Below are 17,821 nucleotides of genomic sequence, written 5' to 3'. Positions count from 1 at the left end.
TGGGGCCTTTCTGCTCTTTGCTGCTCACCGCGTTGTCCGGTCACTTGCCTGCTGGCTTGTGGCCCTCCTGACAACGCACCACGACGATTTCATCGCTGGTCTGGTTGCTCCAGACTGGCCCTTGCTCCCTTCCAAAAGAGGAGCACCCCGGACCCTCCTGGTCCACTCCAGACGCCATCTTGACTCCACCGCGTAGGCTTGCCTTTGCCAAGGCTTGTTGCTCCAATCCTGGTTCCAGCATCGCCGACAGCAGACACTTTCGTGGGACAGCTCGCGCCTCCAGCCTGGTCGCCGACAACGCCTCCTGGTCCGAGGGACAGCAGAGTCCAGCGTCGCTCACTCACCTGGTCGAGGTGACTTCATCCGGTGTCATCCTGGTGCCCACCTAATCACTGGCTAGTGATTAAGAACTGAGTCCCCTCTGCTTTCAGGTCATCTCCATCATCGATCCAGGCTTGGATCACTCCGAACATCTTCACTGGTCGCCTGCCAGCAACTTCTTCTTTCAGGCTCCATAGACTACAACGAGGATTCCCGACGTCTTTTGAACCCTATGCAGCCGCGGCCCCTGGGCTAGGTGACCTGACCATTTCGGTGCTCCAACGTAGGTTCACTATCTAAGTGTCCAGATCCTCTGTCGTTTTTAGTCTACCCCGTCGGATTCGTCCGATAACAGTAACTTTACGAATACTAGCATCCATAGACTTTGTCCCGCATCCCGCGTGAGAGTGCACACTCTGCAACCGATCTCCCTAGGCCTCCTGCTCCTAACCTGAAGGTTCAGCAGTGTAGTCCTAGCGATCCTGAAGCCTCTGGATCTTGTTACTTACCTGCTAGTATTTCGCATTCCACTTTTAGTGTATATGGTTTTTCGTGCCCCTCGGGCATTTGTGTAAATTGTGCAACTTGAAGTATTTTCTTAAGAGTTTTGTTGTGTGCTTAGCTCCCTGACTCATAAAGAGTTCAGGGTAGACTTGTTATAAATAAATATCCTTTATTTTCATAACAACTTGTGTGGTGTCCTTTCACTTGGTGTTCAAGGGGTATATGTGATGGTATAACAGCTGGCTTAACACGCCCTCTAGAGTTTAGCCTAAAGACTGCTCTTGTCCATGCTACTAGGATAGCTGGTCTACAAGTTTGACTTACAACCAATCATCAATAAGGGTCGTTTGGTATGATACATAGTGATCACTGGAATAGTGAGCACTATATATCAGGCCAACTTCTCACAAGAGGCACAAGCACATAACAAGATACTTAATTATCATACAATAAGTTGCACAATATACAGTAGCACCCTAGGGGCACATCAAGCCATATACTAAAATAGTGGTATAAGAACCACGTCACGAACAAAGGATAGGCCTAGGGCCTAGGGAATCGCTGGGGCTACACTGTACTACCAAAGGGTATGAAGTAGGAGGCCTACGGGAGGCGTGTGCAGTGTCTTCACACACACGCAAGTTACCATAGAGTTAGAATGGGAACAAAAGAATGGGAAACTAGTTCTTTTAGGTCACTTCCGGATGGACTAGGAGAAAGCTACTGAAAACTGGGACACTAGGATTGTTAATACCCACAGGAGCACCGGAGTACTCTCGTTACCTCACCCACAGGAAGTGGGTGCATAGGTGTCAAAGTGTGTCAGGTTTCGTCGCTGAATCCTATGGAGTCTTGAAGAAAGAGGCTGCTGGCGACCAGGAGAGAAGTGTCCGGTTGGATCCAAGGGCGGATCAAGGATGAAGAGTACCTGAAAGCAGAGGGGACAGAGTCTGGGTCACTAGCCAGTGATCAGGAAGGAACCAGGCGATGTCGCGAAGCAATCAGGTGATGTCATGAAGCTTGTCTCTGCAGCCACGTGGACCAGGAGGTGTCGACGATGACCAGGAGCTTGGCACGGACTGTCCCGCAAAGGATCTCGCTGTCGACGGTGTTGGCTTCCGGATTGGAGTGAACAAGCCTTGGCCAAGGCAACCCACGCAGGAATCGAATATGGCTTCTGGATCAGACCAGCAAGGTCTGATGGGCTTCTCCTTTTCAGGGAAGCATGGGCCAGCCTGGAGCAACCAGGCCAGTGGTGGAAATTCGTAGGTTCGTCGTCACAGAGGGCACTAGCCAACGGGCAAGTGACCGGACAGACACGTCGAGCAGAAAAATGCAAAAGGGCCCCATGCGGCACTCGTGGAGTGTGGAGGGGTGGTCTTTGGCGCAGATGACGCTCGGTGCTGGGGCTTCTCAGTCCCCAATGCACAACTTGGAGGGTGCCTCAGCTGTTGCATGGAAAGCAATTCGCTGGCTTTCCAAGATGGCCGGTCCCACGTCTCACATCACCTCCATGGGTCTCAGCTTTGCTGTGGCTGTGGATCGGGCTGAAGAAAGTCTGGAAGTCCGGGTCTTGTCAGGCTCTGTGTTTGGACTCCGGTGGGAGCGACAACAAAGCAAACCGTTGATCGCTTGATGGTGCTTGCTTGTGCAGGGTGGTCACTCCTTGACCACAAGGTAGATTCTTCAGTCTTCTATCTTCAAGTAGAACGTCAAAGGTCCAGAGTTTCGTTTCAAGTTTCAGTCAGGATAAATCTAAAGTCTATAGACTCACCTCCTACCTATATACCAATCTAATGGGCTGGATTACCTGCCTCCTATGGGTGGGACCAGGGAAGGGGGTGGTTACACCCCTTTCCCTTTGTCCAGTTTCGCGCCAGAGCTGGGGCTGGAGTGCCCCAGCTACTGCTTTGAACCGGGCTATGCATGGGGCATCTTGTGTGCCCCAGGCAGTGTCTCATTTCATTCAGCCCTCCCTGCCCCAATACACTATGGCCTGTCTGGGGTGGTGCTAGCACCTCCCAAGACAGGAAACCTATTGTCCATGCCTCCCTCGCTGGAAGGACTCCCAGCAGCAGGAGGTCAGACTTGTGTCTGTGGCAGCAGCATCCATTTTGTGATGCTGAGGATCTGGTTAACTTTAACCGGGTTTAGTGGGAACAACATGTCTTCTCCCTCTAGAAGGGTGGAATGCTACCTTCGTCGCCAGAACTGGTGAAGGGGTAGTATTTCAAAGCGTATGACACCTTACGCGACATGTTTTGATAAAGCCAAACCAAAGTTAGCATTCAACCGCGAGGATTATAATGCACTTAAGAGTATATGGTATGGCTATATCATAGAACAGCTATAAGGACATGGTTCCGAAAGCTGCAGACAGGCTCAGCTCATGCTAGAGCCTCATCTCACATAAAACCAAGCACTCTGCCTCCAGGATTGTTAAGGCCTGCCATAGGAGTGACTTATAGGTATATATGTGTCTATATGTAAAGGTAGGTATAGGGATACTACACCTAAGCAAGGGGTGATTACATGACCTTGCCCCAGCTGAGTGATCAGCCAGTTGTGTCAATGTGAGTGGCCAGCCAGGGGTGGCATAATACATGCTGCAGCCCCTGGTAGGCCTTGGATGCACCTATGCCCTGACCTCTGGTCACTCCGCACGGCTCCCTCTGTGCGTCCGTGTCCCTCCTGCTGCTTGGAGCCCACCGCTGATCTGCCCCTGGGACTGGTATTCTTGGATATTGTTTTTGTGGCCTTATTTTGTTTTGTTCATTGTGCTGATCTCTGTTTCCCTGGCATCTCCTTGAACTCCCCGCCCCACGCTTCCCGCCGCTGCTCCCTTGCGGCCTGCCCGCTTTTACCTTCTGTGACCCTTCCCTCGCCCATTGGCTGCCCCGCTCCCGCATCCCAGCTGCTCCTCCCTCTCACTTCGCCTCTTATGGAGGAAGCCGCCGCGCAGAAGCGCAGCAGATGCGCGCCGATGGCGCGCCAAAGGCAAGCCCGTCTGCGCCCGTCCGCGTCTGGACCGCGCCCAGCGCAACCACCACAAGACCAGACTGCACTACGACTCCAGCACCCTCCACGCACTCAACACCGGTCACGACCACTCCTGCTACTAGGCTACCCCGAAGCACACCCAAGGGCCTTTCACCTGCAGGAGCTGCAGCTTCACCAGCATCTGTCCCACGAAACCATCAACCAGAGAACCCAACCACCACCGCTGCATCTTCCTCAACACCCGCTCCGCCCGCAAGCACGCCATTGAACTCTGGGACCTCCTAGACTCAACCACCCGGACGTCGCCTTCCTGACAGAGACCTTGCTGAACGCCACGTCGGCACCAGACATCACCATAGCCATCCCGGAGGGCTACAAGATTCCCGCAGAGACCGCACCAACGGAGTAGGAGAGGGAATCGCCATCATCAACAAGGACACCCTCAGAGTCTCGACCAACACCGAAGACATCCTCACCACCGCCGAACACATGCACTTCCAGATCCACACCGACCCCAACACCACCCTCAGAGGAATACTCATGTACAGACCACCCGGACCCCGACCAGACTTCAGACACCATTGCCGACCTCATCAGCACCCACGCCATCGCCTCCACAGACTACATCCTCCTCGGGGACCTGAGCTTCCACCTCGAGAACAACAACAACTCCACCGCCCTGATCGACAACCTCGCCAACCTCTGACTCAAACAGCTCGTAACAACACCCACCCACGCCGCCGGACACACACTGGACCCCATCTTTTCAGCAAGTCCCCACGTCTCCTTCAACCACACTACCGAACCCCACTGGACCGACCACAGATGTGTCCACTTCACCTTCAGGAAACCCACCACACACCACCGCACCCAACAGCTGCCACGCCAATGCTGGGGCAAAGTCACTGAGGACCAACTGACCACCACCCTCGCCCTGAGTACACCCGGTGACCCCACCGACCCTGACACCGCCGCCACCAACCTAAAACAGTGGATCAACAACTGCGCCAACACCCTCGCCCCACTCAAGACCTCCACAACCAATCATATCAACAAGAAAGCCGCATGGTTCACGAAGACCTCCGGACCTCCAAGCACACCTGTCGGAAGCTGGAGAAGAAATGGCTCTGCGACCGCACTCCAGACAGCTACACAGCCCACAAGAACGCCACCCGCAAACATCACCAACTCATCAGGACCGCTTTCAAGGATCGCCTTCAAGGACCGCCTAGACAACAACGCACACAACTCCAAGGAGCTCTTCAGCATCGTGACAGAACTCTCCACCCCCAGATCCAACACCAACGACATCCCACCCTCACAGGACCTGTGCGACTCACTGGCCGCCTTCTTTCACCGCAAGATCGCAGACATCCACGACAGCTTCAACTCCGACACACCCACCGCCGAGACAACCAGCCCTGCGACCCCCCCACCTGCACCAGCCGCCTGACCACCTCGACCAACGTCCGCGACGAATACTCCATCAAGTCCATGAACTCCATACACTACGGATCCCCTTCTGACCCATGCCCTCACCACGTCTTCAACAAAGTCAGCGCAACCATCGCCCCCCATCTCCGGAAAACTATCAACTCCTCCTTCGAGACAGCAACCTACCCGGAGAGCTGGAAGCATGCCGAGATCAACGCCCTACTGAAGAAACCCAAGGCAGACCCCAAGGACCTCAAGAACTTCTGGCCCATCTCCCTGCTCCCCTTCCCGGCGAAAGTCACGGAGAAGATTGTAAACAGACAGCTGACCTGCTACCTCGAAGACAACAACATCCTGGACCCTTCTCAGTCAGGCTTCCGCAGGAACCACAGCACCGAGACCACCCTCATCGCCGCCACCGACGATATCAGTCGCCTGATAGACAAAGGAGAAACAGCCGCCCTCCTCCTTCTAGACCTATCAGCAGCCTTAGACACGGTCTGCCACCGCACTCTAGCAGTGCGCCTCTATGACGCCGGAATTCAAGAGAAGGCCCTGGCCTGGACCGCATCCTTCCTATCCGGCAGAACCCAGAGCGTCCGCCTCCCACCCTTCCGCTCCAAAACCACAGAGATAGTCTGCGGCGTCCCACAAGGATCCTCCCTCAGCCCGACGCTGTTCAACATCTACATGACACCGCTCGCCCACGTCGCACGACAACATAGCCTCAACATATTCTCCTACACCGTCGACACCCAGCTGATCATATCCCTCACCGGGGACCCCCACACCGCCAAAGCCAACCTCCGCAGAGGAATGAAGGCTGTTGCCGAATGGATGAAGCACAGCAGATTGAAGCTGAACTCAGAAAAGACGGAGGTCCTCATCCTCGGCTCCACCCCCTCAGCCTGGGACGACTCCTGGTGGCCTACATCGCTAGGAACAGCCCCAGAACCCACCGACCACGCACGCAACCTGGGGAACATCCTAGACTCCGCCCTCTCCATGACCAAGCAAGTCAACGCAGTTTTCCGCATCCTGCTTCAACACCCTCCGGATACTCCGCAGAATCTTCAAATGGATTCCCCCCGACACCAGAAAGACCGTCACCCATGCCCTCATCACCAGCAGACTGGACTACGGGAACGCCCTCTACGCGGGGACAACAACCAAGCTCCTGAAGCGGCTGCAACGCATCCAGAACGCCGCGGCACGTCTGACCCTCGACATCCCACGACGCAACCACATCACATCCCACCTGAGAGACCTGCAGTGGCTCCCCGTCAACAAGAGTATCACCTTCAAACTCCTCATCCACGCACACAAGGCCCTCCACAACGCCGGACCAGCATATCTCAACCACCAACTCAACTTCCACACCCGCAGCCTCCGCTCTGCCAACCTCGCCCTTGCCACAGTACCTCACGCCCGAAAAACCACTCCGGGCGGCAGATCCTTCTCCTACCTCGCCGCCAAGACCTGGAACACTCTCCCTACCATCCTATGACAGACCCAGGACCTGCCAGCCTTCAGAACACTCCTGAGACATAGAACCTTGAACTCTATTCTGGCCTGGATAGGAAGCCAATAAAGGTCCTTCCTAATAGAGGTGGCTGAGGCAAGCTTCGGGGCATCAGTAACAAACCGAGCTGCTGCGTTTTGTACTGTTTGCAAACGCTGTATCTGGGATTTATTGATTCCCAGGTACAACGAATTGCAGTAATCTAGCCTTGAGGAGATTAGGGCCGTCGTAACCAATTTACGGGCATCGGTGGAAAGATAATGTACTAATCTCCTCAAGGTTCTGAGAACGCCACAGCAGGTAGAGGTCGTTCTGCTGACTTGTTTTTGGAAGGAGAGTTTGGAATCAAAAATGACACCTAGGTTCCGAGCGGACTGAGAGGGCGATGAACAGGCTCCGAGGGAGGGAGGCCACCAGTTCATTGACCAGATCTCCTCCTTGCCTCCGAAGATCAGCACCTCCGTTTTTTCCCCGTTCAATTTAAGGGAATTCCTCACCATCCAGTTTGCAACCACTGCCATGCAGTTGTTAAAGTTTCGGGCTGTGATGTCAACAGTTTGGGAAAGAGAGACCATAATCTGAGTGTCGTCGGCATAGGAGAGAACTTCCAGCCCAAAAGATCTTACAAGCCTGGCAAGGGGTGTAATGTAAATATTAAAGAGCGTGGGGCTCAGGGACGAGCCCTACCCCGCATTGCACAGGTTTAGCTGGGGAAAGAAAGTCACCCAGCTTGACCCTCTGTGCACGGCCATCCAGGAAAGATTTTAAAAGACTAAGTGCAGGGCCGTCCACTCCTATCTCCTTGAGCCGTTCGACTAAGATGGAGGGGGATAGGGTGTCAAAAGCGGCAGTAAGGTCGAGCAGGACCAGAAGAGTAGTCTGGCCACTGTCGACCTTAGCTCGGATGTTATTGGTGACGACTGTCAGGGCGGACTCGGTACTGTGAGACCTGCGAAAGCTGTGCTGAGAGGGATCAAGAAGGCTGGAGTTCTCCAAGAAGGCACTCAGATGGTGATTTAAGTGGGCCTCTAGCATTTTTGCGGGTGCTGGGAGTAATGAGATAGGCCGAATGTTTTTAAGGATGCTAAGATCCAGCGAGGCCTTTTTAAGAAGGGGCTTAACTATGGCCATTTTCCAGAGGGTCGGGAAAGCACCTTGATGGATGGCCTGATTAATGACTTCAAAAACACAGGGAGTAGAACATCTCTGCAATCTTTGAAGACCTTCAGAGGACAAGGATTAAGGGGAGAGCCTGATCTAAGCTTATCCAAGTACACATTGAGTTGCTCTAGCATGATCAGGGGGAAAATAATAGATCTACCCTGTGGTGACTCTGTAGGGTCTTCTATGACAGGATATGGCAATGGGGTAGAGGGGCAGAGGGGGATCCGAGTTCTTGGTTGAGAGTTTCTAAGCTGGAGTGAATGTCGGCTATCTTAGTGTGGAAAAAGGTGGATATCTGGTCACAAAGCTCCTGGGACAAGGTGACCCAATGTCCAATTGGAGATGTACCTAAAGTACATGGAGTCCATTTTACAGAGTGAGCAGATAGCTTGGGGCCCTGATTAGCAGGATCCCAGGCCAACTAAGTCGAAAACCAGCTAAACACTAGGCAAAAAATCTGGGGTAACCATAGTCCGGTATCCACCGCCCTACACCTGGTGAGTGCTAGCTCGGAGCCCGAGAGGGCAGGACCCCCACTGTGCTCTCCAGACCAACAAAGGCTTCTTCCTCGCAGGCAGGAGTGTCGCACCAGGCAAAAGGGCGCTCCGATAATAGTGCTGGCTTAGGGCAGCAGGCAGTTATAACTGCTCCGGTGCCGCCACGGCAACCGCGGGCAGTCCGGCAGGGGCGACAGCAGTATGAAGGCACACCAGGTGGCAGCCCCCAATCCAAAGAGTCCAAGTCCTTACCCCCCCCCCCCCAGCACCTCAGCGTAAGTTGGGAGCCGCAGGCCGCAGCACAGTGCCCCCCCCCCCTGGTGTAATTCGCCAGAAGCGTGGGTTAAGGAGTCCGCTCGGCCCCAAAGGCGACGTCCAGGAGACACCGGTGTGGCGCAGCCAAGCCACAGGAGGCAGGACCGGGATGGAGTCGATCAGCAAGCCGTCCCCAGAAGTCAGCAACTCCCACCGTGGAAGCCGGGACAGGCAGCAGTCGATCACGCCCCTGGGGTCTCACCGCAGGCGACCAGCAATCAGCGAGCCGGCCCACTCCAGCAGCAGGCCCAGGAGCAGAAAGGGGCCGACAGCGAGCAGGCTCCGGGCGGCCCCACCGGCAGAGGAGGCAAGTAGGCCGCAGAGCCCCCGGACCTCGAGGCCGACGCCCACCACGAGGGAGCACACCAGCGAAGGAGGCGAGGGGGGCCCACCGCACAGACAGACAGACAGACAGACAGACAGACAGACAGACAGGCAGACAGACAGGCAGACAGGCACCAGCAGTGCCGCAGGCCGCGCAGGGACCAAAACAACCAGGCCCGCGCTGGGCAGCAGCTTCGCACCACCAGGCCTCACAGCAGTCGGCCCCCACCCCCGCAGGCACACCCCAGGGCAACGGCGCAGCTCACAGGAGAAGGCGGGCCGATCTTTGCCGCCCTGGCCCAGCGTACACAGCAAAATCTCCGCCAGGCAGCAGCGGGTCCTACGGATGCACATTTGATCACCAGCACGGGGGCCTCACTCACGAGATGGACAGCTTCACCAAGGAGGCACGCAGAGACACCGGAACCGGCCATGTAGGAGCAGGGCGTTAACAGGGAACCGATTAATGTTGAGAGGCACTCAGAGAGGTGTGATGTCTGCAGGATTATTCCGGATTATCTCGCTTGGCCGGCAGAGCCCACTCAGAGTGCGGCCATCTTGCAGCTGGCCAAACCACGCCCCCTGGATTAGTGGCTATGTGCAGAGTTGATTTAACTATGTGTGACCGTTATATACATCATAACTATTTTGGTGGGAACCACATCAATTGATTGATAGAACTGTAATACTTCTGTTTCCTTGTGTGCTCTTGAGCTGTCCATCATGGAATCTCCCTGGTTCTGATAAAATTTTGAAAATGATCTCTACAACAACAAAAACTAATTAACAGAGAACCCTACTGCAGTTGTGGGGCCTAAATTCCACAGAGTGACGCATCTCATATTGCTGGTTTTCAATACAGAAAAATTCTTTAGCACTCTGCAGAGAATCCCTGAGCACTCCCCTGTTGTCCTTCTCTTTTTACGCTGAATGACCTGTTTTTTCTGAGTTTTCTCTATGATTCATACTTGATTAACAAACTCTTGCAGAGTTGTGACACTTATTTAGAAAAGACACACTAGATGATTTCAATGCTAGATGAGCAGCAAAAGACTTATTTTTATTTGTCACTCATGACATTCGTACCTGGTGGCAAGTCTTGAACTGGAGCCTCGTTCTGGGTCTAGGCCGTATTGCCTATCACCTAAACCTTTCTTACAGCCCTGTGAAGTTCCAACCCATTTTTTCTTCCAAGAAATTAGATAATATATTCTGACATAGCATTGTGTAGTATTGTCAATTCTTAATCGAGCCAAGGCTTATGATTCCTGTAGACACATCTCAAAAATCGTAAGCTCAGTTTTAAACATATTTACAGGTTGATGAAACATTAGACATGTGCATTTTAATCTGTGTAAACCCTCGGGTTCTCAGATGGTACACTCCCTACTGCGATATTCAAATTTGTACTCACTCGGAAGGAGTTTGAAGACATAGTCCATCAATTTATTAATGCTGACATAACCCACCACTAGTACTGAAAGAATTGCTTCTGCAACAAAACCTATGCTCACCTGTGCTAGAATTGGAAATTATGGTCCTGTATTTAAATTTGAAAGCAAAAACGGGGCTAAACTATTTGAAATGGAACTTCAACCTACAATGTACCTGAAACATTGATTTCACTAAATGATTGTCCAATAGAAATAAAATTAACTATACAGACAATAACAACAATGTGTTTCTCAGGCATAGTGAATGATGCCGACAACGGCACGGGGCTAGAAAAAGAATGAAACAAATTTAATTCACAAATTCAATATTATAATACATGAGGTAAACGCATGTATAGGCAATGGAGAGGTCAGTGCAAATATGTAGCACAGTTATGTGGTAAGTGACATGATGTAGGGTTTAGTCAAAGACCACTGTGTCCCGATAAGAACAGGTGGTGAGACATTTTAATAACAGACTGGTTTTATTAAGTTTTGCTTATTACTTGACTAGATCTGGTCTTAGATCCTAAACATTTTGTGGTGCGTCTTGGGAAAGTTTATCTTTCCTCCCTAACATGTGTCTCTGTGGGTCCTCACCTGGATGGTCAATAACCGGAAATGGAGCTGAAAAGCATGTTGTACTCTGTTATGGGTAGGGCCCCACCGGCTTCCCGTTAGTCATAGAAAATAAGAACTCCTTTTGGAATGAAAGAAATGCACCATACCTGTGTCTTTACAGAGCACCTGTGTTGCTTCGGTTATAGTTGTTACAGTGCACAAAGTTATTAGGCCTAGAGTCTGTGTCCAAGGCAAGCCTTGTGTAATTCTGCATGCAAACTAAGTCCGTCCAGGCTGAGAAGTGAGAGACCTAATTACGTAGCTAAAATTGAAAAGTGATCAAATAAATCTCATCTTAGAATTATTGGGAAAGATAACTTAGCAATTACTGATTCATCTCTTGAGTTCCCTATCCTATAACATGTAGAGAGGATCCAATTTTCAGCCTTTCTGGAACAGAGCACCCCCTTCAAAGGCTTCCTCTCTGAGACCTTCCCACATAAGTAGAGAACCTTCTCAAATAAATGATGTATTATCTCGATCACGAAGAGCCATGTGTGCTCTCATCTTATTGGCCTTTCAGGTCTCATACTTTAGTACTAAATATCGTCTTTCTTTGATGTAGGAGAAACTGCACAATGGTTCACATACTTCCTATAAAACACAACTCCAAGTTGGTATACCAGTAACAAATAGATCACTGCCTTAGTTTCTCAGGGCTTAAAGGAGCATGTCACTGAGAAACTAAACAGTTTAGTCTCATTTGATTCATTGCTTAAGATCTACGGTAATACAATATAATATTATGTTAACATTTTTTTAATCACAAACATGGACTCCGAAGATTAAAGCCCAGCTGTAGGAGCAGTTTATATGAGCCATTTTAGTTGTCCTCCATCCTCACTGTTGTGGTGGGCTGCTTATAAGCGAGATATATAGTGCCCTAGGTGACTGTTGTGAAAATGAATCACTCTTGTCTGTAGGTTGAACTTTAGTGGATTGTTCATTTAGTTAGCAGCAATACCTCCATTAGATTTCGAACATTTCTGTTGGTTGCTCTTTACTGTATAAGGTTCCACAATGTTTTACAAATATGGGATGGCATTCCTCACTACTACTTTGGTGTTTATCTCACATTGGTGTGAAGTTGATAAAAGATCACTAGTGCTGTATGTGGAGAGAGCTGGTTAGAATGTCATGGGTGAGGTTAACCTCTGTGGAGATGTGTTATGCATATGTATTTGCTTTGCAATAAGCAACTTGTGACCAATTTTCAATTTCCGTGTTTTATTTTTAGACTTATTCCAAAGCTTTTTTTTAATTGTGACCAAGGACAGGCTGATCCAGTAGTAGCAGTTGCACGAGACCAGAGCAGTGTCTACTTAAAACTCCTCATGCATGAAACCCAACCTCCATCTCTCTTTGCAGTTAGCACTATCACCAGGTAGGTTCAATGATTCTTATTTTTGCTGCCTTTACATTAACATAAAAAGTTAATTGTGCATTTGTTTAAATTTTATATAGCCTGCCGGCCAAGTTAATTATCACTGGTTCGCTGCTATGTTTTACCTTTTTGGCACTATTCTGAACATACTAATGAAATATGGAAATATTATGTATGCTCAACCTATGGTGGAAACTCCACTAGTGTACCAAACGCACTACTTGTTTAAAGTATTGCCATTAGAAACAATTAATCCATTGTTGCTTGTCCTAGTAATCACTCATGAGAATCTTTTCAGAAAATAATCTTGTATTTCTTCAAGCTATACATTTATGTTACTGATACTGGAAACCAATGAATTTATACACAATAATAGGAAATCAAATACATCAACGTTATTGTGTGGTGATTATAAAGACAATAAAACTCAATCAATCATATGAATTAAATCAAAACTGTAAAAAGCGAAATGATGAAAGAACACAATTTGAAATAAAGGCCCAATGCATTTCGGGGTGTTCCCTTCTTCAGGGGCACTGTAAGAAACAAAACATTATATCAACTTCTTGTGACAATATATTTCAAAATTGCACGCTAGATAGCTCAAAAAACACTCTCTTATAATCAATCTAGACGGGCAGTTCTATTTACAAACAAAATAGACAGAACCAGTAAAACATAATTCCTATATATGAGCTTATTGTAAAGGTCAAAAGTGAAATGAGAAATTGAAAATCAACTTAAATAGTTGCAACGCCACCGAAAGAACACCATAAATATGTGAAGTGTACAGACCTCTACCACCACTTTAAATGTAACATCCTCACTGAAGATAAGCGGTCACTTAATTAATTGCAAAATCTGAAAACCACCACTTAGTGAAAAAACAAGAAACTGGGTCCCTGTCTGCAACAGGACTCACTTGAAACAAAGGTGAACTTGAAGAGCAGTAAACGTAATGTGAAAAAAAGCCTGACGTGATATTATGTATGCCCCATTCTACCCTGCTTTCGTTGATCCTGCTGAAACCCGTAAACCCACGCTTATCTTATAGAGACGAATAGCCGCAGATTACTTACTTTCGAATTATCCCCATGCGACAGACTGGATCTGGAAATTATTTTGAGCAGAGCCCCTGCATGCCAGTTGGTGGCGTTGTTCGGCTTCACGTGGCGTCATCCATGTGAGAAGAGACGTGCACGGTGCCTTCATAGGTGCCACCCCAGTTCGCTGACTTTAGTTCTATCCGCGCCAGTCAGTGCAGATCCAGAGAAGAGCTACTACCAGTCATTTTTTGACTGACCTTTTTCGAGCGTTTGTGGAAGATTTTAGAGACATTGCCTCTTGGTGTACCAGGGACGTCAACATGGAAGGCTGGTTTTAAGTCATGTGGCTCCTGTCCCCTGCAAATGTCAGTGACAAACCAACACCTCATCTGCCTCAGGTGTCTTGAGTGTGACCACGATGCCAAGACATGCGTCCATTGCTGCGCCATGCACTCCAAGACCTTCAGGGAGTGGTCCCTTAAGCTTCTTGCCGCTCAACATATCACACTCTCGATCGGGCAAGAGGACAGTTCTGGGATTGGTCGCGAGCCATCATTCATCGCTGCTATAGAAGTCGTCTGGACGTTTGGGTAAGTCCCACAAAAAGTAGAAAAACAAGGAATCGAACAGGTCTTCAACTTTGCCATGTCCGTTGGGGTCGTCCGAGACAAGGGAACTTCCAAATTCAACGACTGGCTCCATGGTTGAGCCTGGGCTGTCTTTGCTCCTCCCCGAGTTTCCTGTAGCCGGATTGACCCTCACCGGACCCCATAAGTTTTATGAGGCCATGCACCTCATATTTGGGTGGCCAATCCTGCTGACACGCTCTCAGGCACCGCAGGGGTCAGGAGGGGCCACTACTGGTTTTTCACCTGTGGGTTTGCCCCCAGCGCCAGTCGGGCCCCATCAGTCGATGGATGGATCCAGACCGAAGTCAGTCAAGCCACCTCGACCTTCCTGGCTCTGGTCCCACTGCTGATGTCCCTCATACCCATTGGCGCCGCCGACCCATTTTTATCCCCGACTCCGTCTGCGTCTGATGGAAGTGCTTCAGCCGGGAGTCAGTCCGTCTGAACTGCTTCTCTCTTTCAAATTATGCCCTCACGGACGTCGTATTCGGGGGCTGGTCCAAGTCCTGCGAAGGATAGGAGAGTTGCCAGCCACCTTATCCCTGCCCCATTGGAGCCCAACTTCCTCACCCAACACGCCCCCCTATAGAACTTGGTGGTTTAAGCCTCCACTTCCAAACTAAATCCTGGCGCATTCCCTACCACTCCACTGGATAGGGAATCAGAGGCTGGATACCTTTGAGAAGATGATGATGTCTTCCTCCAGCCTGGCACTACGTTTTGTGAACACTGCATGCCCTTTGGACCTCTTGCTGTGTGACACAGTTATGCAGGTGCTGCCTATGGTCTCTGAAGAGGCCCGAGCCATACTTTCCCAAGCTATTGCTGACTGGAGGGACTCCGGTAACTTTGCCATACGATGTGGCTGGACACGACATACTCACTGGGCAAAACTGTTTCTGCGCCAGTGACCCTTAGGCGCCTTGCCTGGTTGAGAACCACTGGTTTTTCAGAGGATGTCTAGGCCTCGCTTCAGGACTTGGCCTTTGATGACTCCTGTCTCTTTGGAGATAAGGCAGACTCAATACTAGAGCGCTTAAAGGACAGCTGAGTTACGGCCATGTCTTAGTCCCTTTCCATGGCCCCTCACCAGCCCCAGACCGCCTTTTGCTCCTTTCGTGGCTAGAGAAAGGGCTTCCAATTGCATATCTACCCACCCATCCAGCACGCTGTATAGGCTTCCCAGTCCCTGCGTGGCCAAGGAGGCAGAACCCACAGACCCTGTGGAACACACAGATCCTGTGGGACAGGAAGCTGGAAGTCAGGCCAGTTCACCGCTGTCTTGGCAGCCACAGCCACCACGCTTCTTTAGTTTCCCTCCGACCATCATGGGTACCCAGTGGGAGGCAGGATACACCATCAGTTGCACCAGTATAGAGCAATAACATCATAATACTGAGTTCTCCAGATTGTCCGAAGGGGTTACTCCCCTTTGAAACTACCTTTCCACCCATGCCACAGCTGACAAAAAACTACATCTCCTTACACTGCCAAGGGAACCATAGAGAGGGTGCTGGCATCAGAAGTAGGTCTTGCCTCTATTCCCACTACTTTCTGGTGCCCAAGAAGGACGGAGACCTCTGTCCTATCAGAGACCTGCACCCTCTCTAGTTCTTCCTGAAAAAAAAGAAATTGAAAATGCTCACACTTGCTCAAGTCCTGTCTGCCCTGGACCTGGGAGACTGAATGATAGCGTTGGATTTGCAGGACGTCTACTTCCACATTCTCATCCTCCCTTCCCACAGACGTTACCTGTGGTTCATAGAAGGCCACAAGCACTTTCAGTTCACTGTGCACCCCTTTGGCCTTACCAGCACCACTATAATGTTAACCAAGGTGATGGTGGTGGTTGCAGCTCATCTGCTATCAGGTTTTCCAGTCTTCCACTATCTCGACCACTGGATGTCGGAGGCGGTTTCGTCCCAGGCAGTCATTTTTTACCTCCAAACTACGGTTAACTATCAATCTGCCGAGGTCACACCTGAACCCTTCTCACATTCTCCCTTTCATCAGAGCTGTTCTAGACACTTCAGTTTCTGGCTTATTCTCCCTAACGGCGAGTACAGGATATTCAGGCTATGATACTGATGTTTCAGCCTCTCCCCTAGGTTTTGGTGAGACGCGCTCTGAGGCTGCTGTGCCCCATTGTCTCCTGCATCCTGCTTGTGACACATGCCTTCTGGCATATGCAGGCTCTGCAGTGGGATTTGAAGTTCCAGTTTGCACAGCTTCAGTAGCATGTCTCCTGCATGGTCCAGATCACGAAGGGCACTACAAAAGACCTGCAGCAGTGGTTAACCGACTGCAATTGGGTCAGCAGCAGACCCCTCTCCCTTTCCCAACCAGATCTGACAGTAGTGACAGATGTGTCTGGCAGCCATCTGGGAGAGGTGGAAATCTGAGGCCTCTGGATTCCAGCTGAATCTGGGCTCCACATTGTTGTGTGTCAATTTAGATACCTAATATAGGTTTCCTGATTCATGTCCTTATATAGGCATAAATCACATTGCCCTTATTTAGGCATAGAAATCCAACCCTTATTTAGGCTTTCCCATGCTACCCAAATACAGGCATGGTCACCTACATCCGTCTATCCACGTCACAATGAGTTCTTGGAAAAGTAGACTCTTAAACCTTTAGGACTCCCCTGCCTGGATTATTGATTTCTCCAAGAACTCATTTATTATGCATGAATATCTATTCCTTAGGGGTTCATTCATGACGTTCCTCTGCGCGACTTTCATATCAATACTGGCATTCCTAAACACCGCCAAGGTATAAACATGGCAAGTCACTGCTGCATACTTTCAAGGCTCTGCTACACAGCTCGCCACTGCAGGTTCGGAGGGAATTCGAGTCCCCATCTGACGCACTGACCAGACCCTGTCAACCTCCTCGCAGAGAATCCAACTCTAGTGTTTCTGACTCCTCTTGCAGGGTATTAGAGATTGAGACCCGGAAAGAGATTCCGACCTCTCTCATTCTAAGATATGGAGCAGACTAGAGCCTAGAAGGACTCTTGGCAACTCTGGCAAAACTAAACTATAGCTAGCTATACTTTAGAAAACAGCACATTCTTCTTACCTCGTACTAAACTTAGGTTAGGTACACTGGGATAGAACTATTTAGAAGCACCAGATGAGTATTTACATTTTAGCCTGTGTTATTTATGTATGTATTTTTATGAATATATGTCGTAGCTACAAACCATGCTATTGCAGTATTATTTTATCTTACTGCTAACGCTGTACATATTATGCTTCACATTCTGTCTTATGATTGTAGCACCTCATATCTCTTGCACGAGAAATAAGACTGTTCAATAAAACCTTTTTATTGAAACGCCCGTCTACCTATTTCTGTGTAACTCTGTGGAAACAAAGCATGCACGATTGACTGAGTGAAACTGTTATCTATTGGTTCCACGATTCTGAGAAGAACTGTTCTGATTCTAAGGGAAACAAAGTTGTCATGTTTATGCCGTTGTGAGAGACTAATCCCTTCTTGTTCATTTGAGAAGTTTCTAGTGACCTCTGAGCTAGCTGGCACACACAAGTAATCAAGTTTAATGTACTCAATAGAGACATACTGACCTCAGTCCTGTGTCAAAACTATAGTGTATATTAT

At 49.8% G+C, this 17,821-nt stretch overlaps 1 protein-coding gene across 2 annotated transcripts in view; it reads left to right on the top strand.

Annotated features, from left to right (window-relative positions):
• The window catches only part of HTT (huntingtin), a 2,178,328-nt gene that overhangs the window by 520,374 nt on the left and 1,640,133 nt on the right, over nucleotides 1–17,821 (top strand). For both annotated transcript variants that reach the window (XM_086964158.1, XM_086964157.1), the window contains one exon: nucleotides 12,373–12,519. In XM_086964158.1, the coding sequence (XP_086820284.1) occupies nucleotides 12,373–12,519 (147 nt within the window). The remainder of the gene's footprint in view (nucleotides 1–12,372; nucleotides 12,520–17,821) is intronic.

This window comes from Lissotriton vulgaris, chromosome 3_2, assembly GCF_964263255.1.
Source record: "Lissotriton vulgaris chromosome 3_2, aLisVul1.2, whole genome shotgun sequence".
NCBI lineage: Eukaryota > Metazoa > Chordata > Amphibia > Caudata > Salamandridae > Lissotriton > Lissotriton vulgaris.
Note: the sequence above shows the minus strand (reverse complement) of the source record. Positions and strands in the feature narration are given on the sequence as shown.